Below are 10,265 nucleotides of genomic sequence, written 5' to 3' on the forward strand. Positions count from 1 at the left end.
GAGCCACTTTTAACGTAAATTGTCCAGATTTTATTTCCAAAAATCATAAATCCATAGTTTCATTGCCATCTGATAAACCAGAACCCATAGCTATAGTCGCTTCTCCTAGAGAGCCCGTGGATTTTGCAGAGAAAGAAGCAGTTGTGCAATCAGTGGTAATTCAAGCCTCAGAAACAATTGAAATGTTTACTCCAGGATTAGTGTACTTTTTGCCATTAAATATGTCAGCTACCCATTTTCCACCAGCAACTCCCTTAATTTTGTACCCCCACAGGGATCTTATATCCCATAAGGTTCTGGCTTCACCTTTTTTGCTTGAGGACACAAATATTTCCTCCCTAGCTTTGGCGTGTATCTGTAACAGCCCGCTCACAGTCAGGGAGGGAGAGGACGCTGCTATTGTAATACCTGTTTCCTTAGAAGTCAATCCTTACGAATATAATCCTCTGAGGCATTGTGAAAAAGTACCTTTGGGAGATTTAATTACTACCCATGAAAATTATCTTACTACAGGAGTTAAAGCTCAAAAGCCATTTTTGACTATAATTCTTAATGGCGTCCCTTTTACTGGAATTTTAGATACGGGCGCTGATGTTTCAGTGATAAGTTCTGCACAGTGGCCCTCTTCTTGGCCTTTGCAAACTGCTGCTGCCGTTAAAGGAGTAGGCGGAGTCCAGCTGGCCCAGTCTAGCGCGGAATGGTTAGAAGCTTCTATCCCAGGTTCTATGACTAAGGCACGTATTCGTCCGGTTGTTTTAAAATTGCATGTTAACTTGTGGGGGAGAGATTTGCTCTCTCAATTTGGGGCAACCTTAACTTTGGAATGAAAATTAGAGAGGTAGAGAGAAAAAGAAAGTGAACAGAGGTAAAGAGAAAGAGGAGAATTGAATTGAATTGATGTTTGATCAGCTAGCTAAGTTTATAAATAAACTTGGGCTTGAAGCCGTGGGGGAGAGAAGAGTAGTTAGGATTTAAACTGCTCTCTGAGTTTCCCCGCTGCTTGAAGAATGAGTCATAAATTTTCCAAAGATAGAAATTTGAAGATTTAATGTGATAGAACCTCCCCCAGGCCTGAAAGTTTTGTTTCATGGTATGTGTGTGTATGCTTGTGTGCTATCATTTCCAAACTTGTTGAGAGAATGCAGAGCGGAAAAAAGGAGAGATCGTAGAAAGTTAACACCCAGCCATCCCCCCCTCCTTTCCCCCTGAGTCATTCTTTGGAAGGAAACAGGAGAAGTGGGGGGAGAGTGTGTGTGTGTAATTACTTTCAGACCTAGAGGGACGTTGAGAAAATAGAGCTCATTGGCTTATGTACAGCTCTCTGAAATAATGGTAATGAATGTTTTGTATTAAGGATGAATGAAATGGATCCCTTAATGAAGCTTACGCTAAAAGATGACACTCCCATATGGATTGATCAATGGCCACTTCCTATTGTTAAATTAGAAGCCTTAAAAGAAATTGTGCAACAGTTGTTATTAGATCAAAAAATAGAATTCTCAAATAGCCCTTATAATACGCCTGTATTTTTAATTAAAAAGAAATCAGGGAAGTGGAGGATGCTTCAAGATTTAAGAAAAATAAATGAAGTGATTCAACCCATGGGTCCTTTGCAATGTGGACTGCCTAATCCTAATATTATTCCTCAAAATTATGCTTTAACAGTTATTGATTTAAAAGATGCCTTTTTCTCTATACCCCTGCACAAAAAGGATAGGATATTATTTGCATTTACAATTCCTGTACTAAATTATAGTGAGCCAACAGTAAGGTATCAGTGGAAAGTTTTACCCCAGGGTATGTTAAATAGCCCAACGCTTTGTCAATACTATATAAATAATATTTTAAAACATTTTAGAGCAAAATATAGGGGTATCCTATTTTACCACTATATGGATGATATCTTGCTAGCAACAGAAAAGAATGCACAGGATATACATTCACAAGTGATAAAAGAAATCATACAAGGATTTAATGATAAAGGATTTAAAATTGCTTCAGAAAAAATTCAAACAATGCCACCGTATTTGTACTTATGACATAAGATAATGACAACTCATGCCTCACCAGTAATTCCAAAGCTGCCTGAGATGGATAAATGTACTTTAGTGCAAATGCAACAATACTTGGGTTCAATTAATTGGGCACGTCCCTATATGGGATTAACTACAAGTCAATTACAACCTTTGTTTGCATTGCTGGCAGGGGGGAAAGAGTCCGCTGCCGTACTAACCATAGGGGATAAAGAGAGACAGTGTATTCAGATGATTGAAACTGCCATGACAAAGAAATGGGTAGACAGAATGATTCCACAGATTCCTCTTTCAGCAGCAATCTTTAACACTGAGAAATTGCCCACAGGGTGTTTGTTGCAAATACAACAGAGAGAAGCTTTTATAATTGAATGGTTTCACTTGGCTAACACTTCAAAAAAGACCGTTTCAACTAAGCCACTATTGTTATCCCAGATAATTATAAAATTAAGAGAAAGGGCTCGAGCGGTAATAGGAATGGATCCAATTGCAATCTACGTTCCGTTTCCTTTACCGTGGTGGGAAAAGTATTTCCAAATATCAGATGCACTTCAATTGGCCTTAAGTGACTATTTAGGGACAATTAAATACCACTATCCTACAGACTATAGGTTTTTGTTACTGAATCTACAACATTTACAATTGACTTCCTTACAAAGTAAACTACCAATTAAAAATGCAGTTACAGTTTTTGCTGACGGAACTAAGAACAGGGGTGCGTGTGTGTATCAAATTTCAGGACAGTGGGTGACTTATCACACCCTCCCTCAGAGTTCAGCTCAGCGTTCTGAGCTGGCTGCCTCTATATTAGCTTTTGAGAAATTAAAAGACCAAGCATTTAACTTAATTCTGGATTCATTGTATGTTTACCAAGTGATTAATAATTTGTTTGATGCCTATCTTTCACCAGCCCTAGATAAGCAATTGTTAGATATGTTTTTACAGTTACAGCAATTAATTGTGGATAGAAAATTTCAATATTTTGTGGCTCATATTAGGAGTCATCAGTCGCTTCCTGGGATGCTAACAGAAGGAAATGATTATGCAGACAAAGCCGCTAGGGAAAATTTTATTGGATTTGCAACTCCATGGGAAAGCCATGAGTATTTTCATCAAAACGCTAAAGCATTAATGAAAATGTATAAAATTTCAAAAACAGAGGCTGCCGCAATTATCCAGCAGTGCTCAACCTGTAGCAGGCAAGGTAACGCAATTCCTATGGGAGTTAATCCCCGAGGAATTAAGCGTTGTAAGATATGGCAAATGGATGTCACTCAATATCCTCCTTTTGCACCCTGGAAATATATTCACGTTACAGTGGATACCTTTTCAGGATTTATTTTTGCAACCCCACAGAGAGGAGAAGCAACCAAACAAGTGATCAACCATTGTATGCGTTCTTTTTCAGTTTTAGGAAGTCCCCTGGAAATTAAAACAGACAATGGACCCGCATACAGTAGCACTGCATTCGCTACCTTTTGTGATCAATGGAAAATTGTCCATAAATTTGGCATCCCATACAATTCCCAAGGACAAGGAATTGTAGAAAGAGCAAATTTAACACTAAAAATGATGCTTGATAAGCAGCAAGGCCCCTTTAAGATAGGGCTGCCTGAAATCCAAAACCGCTTGAGTAAAGCCTTGTACACACAGAATTTTTTAAATCTTACAGGTTCACCTATAGCCTCCACAGCTGGAGAGAGACATTTTCAGAATAGCGTAGTTTCTCCCCGCCCTCTTGTTTATTACAGACAATTGCCAGACCCTCGGTGGAGGGGCCCCGTGGAGCTCGTTACCTGGGGACGTGGTTACGCTGCAGTGCAACTTCCGGACAAAGTTTTGTGGGTTCCTGGAAGATGCATACGACCGTTTCATGAGAGACCGGTAAAAACAGATGATAAAAAGGATCCCGAAGCAAGCCTGTCCCTTTTGTTTCAAGCAACAGACGACTAAAATTGCTATTGCGACCAATGTGCTGGTTTTGCTCCTGTCCCTGCGAAGCCTGTTGCTGCTCTCATTGTCCTCACTGTGAGCTTTGTACTCAGTGCAAAATCCTGTGTGACATTGTGATAATTGAACAGTTCTTTGAACAATATTTTAACTATACCGATCCATCCCTCATCACTACTGACCTTCGTATCACACCAACAGTACAACAAGCTATTGACAATCCTTTTTCTAACGATTATCACGTAAGATCTATTGATCCCTCTTTTGACATCTAGTGCTAAAAATGAAAATCCGTTCAAGAAATTCCTTTCACACACAACCGCTCAAAAAGAGCGATCATTCCGTACTTCAATGGGGAAAACTGCAATTCTCAAGGGATATGCATCTACCCTCACAATACATATGGAGAAGCCAATACACAAGTTACTTTAACTTGTTATTTGAAAAATCCGGAAGCACCGTGTTTAATTAAATGGCGATTTTTGCCTGCAAAATACAAAAAGGCATTCCAGTATGTGAGAGGTATTTCACACCCGAAAGAGAATGGCTGTTTTTCACAAATTAGAATAAAAATTACAGAAAATTCTATAGGTTGGTATCAATGTATACAATACCAAAAAGGGTTACCTAATAAAATAACAAAAGCAGAAGTAGCTTCAAGAGCAAGTATAAAGTTTCCCCCAGTTAGTGAGTGGTTTTTAACATTATTGAGTTATCAACAAGAGATGGGAGGAGGCAGCTTTCGCCACCTTACAAAAAGAGAGATAAAAGAGGACATTTGCACAGCCTGTTTACAAAAGACCAAACAAGGCACAAAAATTTCTATGACCTTAATATATTATACTATGCAACCAGAATGTAATGGAACTATAATACCACCATGCACATATAACAATACACAATACAATCAATGTTATACACCAAATGGGATACAATGTTATGAACCAAAAGCGGTAGGGCCCACTAGAAGCACGGTTACTATTGTAGGATACCAGGGAGGTGGATCCTCGGATAAAGCAGTACAGTACAAAAAAGGGGAAAACTTTCTTATTGGTACTAATACCACCAAAGGAACTACGATTGACATTTGTTTTGATGTTTGTACAGCCATTGGAAAAGGAAGGGGAGGAGTCACATGTGGGTCACACACTTGGGAACAACAATATATTGTCAACCACAGGTATTTATGGCAATCATCATCCACTGGATCCTTATATGGTGGTTATGGAGGGACTACCTATTGGTATGCCCCCCTAAATCACCAAACTGCCACAGGCCCTACAGGTATTGCTTTATTTCAACCTTCAGTGGCCACGGACTGCTCTTCAGGTTCTTGCACGCCCTTGTGTCTTCATCTAAATCTTACAAAAATTAATTCTCATTATACTCATCATAACTCAAATCCTACCACCAAATATCTTACATTAGGAATTGGCATAGATGGGACAGGGAAAGATCCTTATGGTTGGATTGCTATAAAAACTGAATTAACAAAATTAACAAATCAGCCTGTAAAGTTTTTTTGGAGTTATGAACAGGAAATTGAAACACTTAACGATTTGCCCACACCTCCAAGAGCAAAAAATATGTTTATTAATTTAGCTCAAGAGGTAGCCAGAGAACTTATGCTAAAAAATTGTTTTGTATGTGGAGGAACCACTATGGGAGATCGCTGGCCATCGCATGTACAAGAAGCAAATTATACTGAAATAGCACAATGGAAAGGGAATTTACCTTTAATAATAACTTCAATGAAACCTGGCAAGTTACCTCCCATATAGTAGGTCATATATGTTATACCAGAAATAAAAATAATCAGACTAAAAGAAATAAACCTATGGGATTTCTAAAATGTTCTAATGAATGGGAAAATAACACTTGGGTTTCACAAACTAATATGACCCAACCTGAAAACTCATTGCTGAAAGTAACTAAATTACAAGGACTTTCAGACCCTGAAAATGATACTATTGTGTGGAATTCACCTGATGGGTTATATTGGATATGTGGTAATTTTGCCTATAATATGTTACCTGCAGGTTGGTATGGGTCATGTATTCTGGGTGCCATTCAACCATCATTCTTCCTAATTCCTATAGAGAAAAAACAAAAATTGGGAATCCCTGTATATGATACTCTTGAAAGACGAAAACGATCAGTAGATCTCTCTAAAGGGATTAAAATAGGAAATTGGAAGGATGATGAGTGGCCACCCGAAAGAATTATTGCATATTATGATCCTGCAACATGGGCACAAGATGGTTCGTGGGGATATAGAACGCCAATATATATGATTAATAGAATTATTAGATTACAAGCTGTATTAGAAATAATTACGAATGAAACTGCATTGGCCTTAACAAAGCTTGCGAAAGAAAGTGTGCTGTCAAGAACTTATATTATGCAAAATCGTTTAGCCTTAGATTACTTGCTTGCTGCCGAGGGAGGAGTGTGTGGTAAATTTAATCTTAGTAATTGTTGTATACAAATAGATGATTCTGGAACTGTAATAGAAAAAATCACTCGAACAATGATACAAACTGCACATGTACCAGTACAAACCTGGAAAAGCATGTTGGACACTGACGGATGGCTGGGAGGTATTTTTAATAACTGGAAACAAGGGTTATTTTTTATCGGAATGATCTTTTTGGGATTAACCATGTTGCCTTGCCTTATACCTTTGTTACGTTCCACTATGCAGAGTATAGCGGATGCAGCAATTAAGAAGCATAATGCCTTATTAGTAACTGCCAACACATCAGAATTAATAATTCCAGGCTGCCCGATGAAAAAAGAATCTATAAGAATAAAACAGCCCATGATTATTGCCTCTCCTTTAAAGAAATAAAAAGGAGGAAATGTGGGCACCCAAAAAACTGTCGCCTTAAATCGCCTTAAAGGCTGGGTGAATTAGCTAAGAATCAAAAGGATAGATTAAAATCTATCTGAATTGATCTTAGTGAATATTTGCCAGAGCCTCAAAGAGACAGTCCTAAGATAAGAGAAAGCCTTGGAATTTTTCCGGTGTTTATGTAAAAAGCAAACTCTGTCATCTAGAATTCATTATGTGGAAAATAGTTCCTGTCTTCTGAACCGTTATCTGTTATCTGAGATACAGAGCTAAAAAGCCTTGAACACCCTTGTAACCTCACAATCATAAAATGCAGTCTAGTGTAACGAAATCTAAATTACTCCCAAACATGCTCGCGCTGAATTATAACTTTCTGCTATGAGTTACAAGTTCTTATCTCCTGTTCCTTGTTATTCAACTGTAAACCATTGTTTTCCTAGCTGCCTCCCTTTTGTCAGGATGTTAATTTAGAGAATACTGTGAACTATTCTGTTTGATTTATTGTGCCAAATGTTGATTACACATGCGCTTTGAGGTGTCTTTCTCCGATAACGATGTAATGAGCTTTGCCTAATAAAAGGACTCTCTCTGGAAAGGGAGCCTTTAAGCCTTTAAGCCTTTTCCAAGCATTCTACAGCCAGTTAGAGAGAATAAAGTGATTAAGTCAAGAATGCAGCCTCGTGTCATTCTTTAGCATTACAATCGTGAAAGTGCTTCACCCGCGGTTGGGGAGACCTCTGCATTTCTGCAGACCGTGTCTCTTCAATATATCAACTCTTGTTCCATTAAATGATCTTGTATAGTAGAGGGATTCTTGATTTATCCCATAGTTTACATTGCTTGGAACATTATTTCTAGAACCCACAAAGAATCTTGTGTAAGTATGTCACAAATTGGTTCCAGAAGTAGTATTTTAAAGCTCTATGCAGGTTCTGAAGACTATAACTACAATCATGTACTGTACATTTTCTGTTTACTCATAAGTTATGTCTATCCCTATTTTTTTGAAAAGGATCTTCCTAATTCCTTACCATGCTTTTTGAACCTTCAGAGGTTTTTTACACCTACTGGTTTTAAAATTCAAGAGTTTGGATCCACTATATACCTCACAGCCGTATTTGAAAGAATATGCTTTTCCTTTGAACTCAGGGCACCCAAGTCCAACCAGTCTGATTTATATCTTTTTCTGCTGACTTCAGTAAGATTTAGTCAGTTAGATTGCTGGGGTGATTGTGCTACCAAACTAACAAAGCATCGCAGGATGCTTCTGGGAATGCAAACATGAGCAAAAATCTTGATTTAATCAAAACAGAGCTGGAAGGGACCTTGGAGGTCTTCTAGTCCAACCCCACTGCTCAAGCATGAGACCCTATACCATTCAGACAGGCGGTTGCTCAGTCTTTTCTTAAAAACCTCCAATGCTGAAGCTGTGGGAAGCCTCCCCATCTAGAAGAATGAAATATTTTGGGGGATATTAAAAGAGGCAGAATATTATATTTCCCAAAGCAGAAATGGAGAAACATGCTCTTAGAGGTAGAAAGCAATCCCCAGTCTTTCTTAATAGCCGACAGCAGATGCCCATTAAGAAATCCTGGGCCAGCCTGCAAACAAAACACCTTCACCTCTAAGCGATGAATTAAAATTTACATCCTTCCTCCAGCCAGATTCTAAGGACAAACTCCTGAGAGTCCCTTGGACTGCAAGGCATCAAACTGGTCAATCCCAGAGGAGATCAACCCTGACTGCTCTTTAGAAGGCCAGATGGCTATCCAACATCTTCTTAAAGACCCAGTGTTGGGGTATTCACAACTTCTGGAGACAACTTCTGGAAGCAAGTCATTGCACTGATTAATTATTCTAACTCTCCGGAAATTTCTCCTCAGTTAATCATCTTTGTTGCTCTTCTCTGCATTCTTTCTAGAGTCTCCACATCTTTTCTACATCATGGTGACCAAAACCCAAAAATGAAACTTGGTCACCTAATGAGGAGGAAGGACCCCTGCAGCATTTCAGAAACTATATACAAATCCTTGCATCCCTCAAGCTAATTCGTCAGCTGTACCCAAACTGCTCGCTGTGGGTTCTGCTCATCAATAAACTTTCTTTTCAGTCAACCTCCATTTTATTTCCAGCGCCTTTCTCCCAACTTGAAACTGAACCAGATGGATTTTTTCTTCCTATGAAGCTTTTTAAAAAAAGATTTAAAACTTAGCCTACACAACTGCAGAATTGGCCATGCCTCTCCCCCCATCTAGTTACACACGTTAAGCGCGCGTCCTTGTGAAGTCACTAGCTCAAAACTAAAACACCAAACAAGGGAAAGAGCCTCGAAGTTTAAGGGAGCCGCAACTGGCTCGGTTAGTGCTAAAACTCACGCTTAAAACGCGCTCCGGTCGCTTACCTGCGGCGCGTCTCTAAGCGTCTGCGCCGCCTCCCGCATTCGCTTCCGCAGCGGCTGCCGAGCCTCCAGCGGTACAAGGCGCGTTGGGTCTCCCGGCAGCCTTCAAAGCACGTGTGGAAGGCGCGCGTGGAAGATAAACCCGGGAAAGGAAGGCGAGGAGATTTAGACTAAGGTCGGGGAGGAGAGGAGAGGAAAGAGACCCAGCTTAGCAAACTGAGCTGGAGGGACGCGCGCCTCCTGGCACTTGGGGTTTTCTTTCCCACACCCGCTCGACCGGAGGCGTCGGAAAGGGCGGACTGGCGAATATGCGCCTCCTCCCCACGAAGCTTGGGAGATTTACAAAAATAAAAAAGGCAGCAAGCGAAGCTTCGGCTCAGCCAATCGGTGGCATCGTTTCTCAGAAGTATCAACGGGGAGTTACTTCAGGGACTCCCAAGGTAAGCATGCGCAAGGTTCAGCCTTCGGTTCTGGGGGCGGCCAAGTACTGTACGTGCGCGACTCCGTTAAGGTTACCCAGGCAGGGTAGGTAGCGCGAGGTTTCCTTAAGCAAATCTTGACTGCACGGCGTGGCGCGTTTAGCTGGCAAAAATTAAAATTTTAAGAGGAAGTTATTATAAAGGCTTTTAGGGTGCAGAAGAGAGCGGATGGGTTTTCCTCTGGAAGCAGAAAAGGATCAAAAGAAAGAACTGAGAGTCAGTTGAAATGTGTGGGTCAATATAGCTCAGGGATCCCCAAACCTGGCAACTTTAAGACTTGTGGACTTCAACTACCAGAATTCTGGGAGTTGAAGTCCACAAGTCTTAAAGTTGCCAAGTTTGAAGACCTCTGATAAGAGATGAATATTGAGGGGAATCTCCTGACACTAAAAGTTCCCAGGCAGAGGAAGGGACTGCCCTAGAACAGTGGGGAACTCCCTCTCCTTTAAGGTTTTCAAACTGATGATTACATTGCCACCTGTTGTTAGGAATGGACAGTGACACCATCCCTGCACTGGACAGTTGATCTATATAGTTCCAATCATGGAAGC

General features: G+C 40.1%; 1 protein-coding gene across 1 annotated transcript in view; it reads right to left on the reverse strand.

The window, feature by feature from the left end:
• TRAF5 (TNF receptor associated factor 5) overlaps window positions 1-9,518 on the reverse strand; it is a 32,540-nt gene extending 23,022 nt beyond the window's left edge. Inside the window, exon 1 of the mRNA XM_032215007.1 lies at window positions 9,239-9,518. Within this exon, the coding sequence (XP_032070898.1) occupies window positions 9,239-9,277 (39 nt within the window). The 5' untranslated portion in view covers window positions 9,278-9,518. The remainder of the gene's footprint in view (window positions 1-9,238) is intronic.
• Between the last annotated feature and the right edge of the window lie 747 nt (window positions 9,519-10,265).

The sequence above is a fragment of the Thamnophis elegans genome, chromosome 4, assembly GCF_009769535.1.
Source record: "Thamnophis elegans isolate rThaEle1 chromosome 4, rThaEle1.pri, whole genome shotgun sequence".
NCBI classification, from domain to species: domain Eukaryota; kingdom Metazoa; phylum Chordata; class Lepidosauria; order Squamata; family Colubridae; genus Thamnophis; species Thamnophis elegans.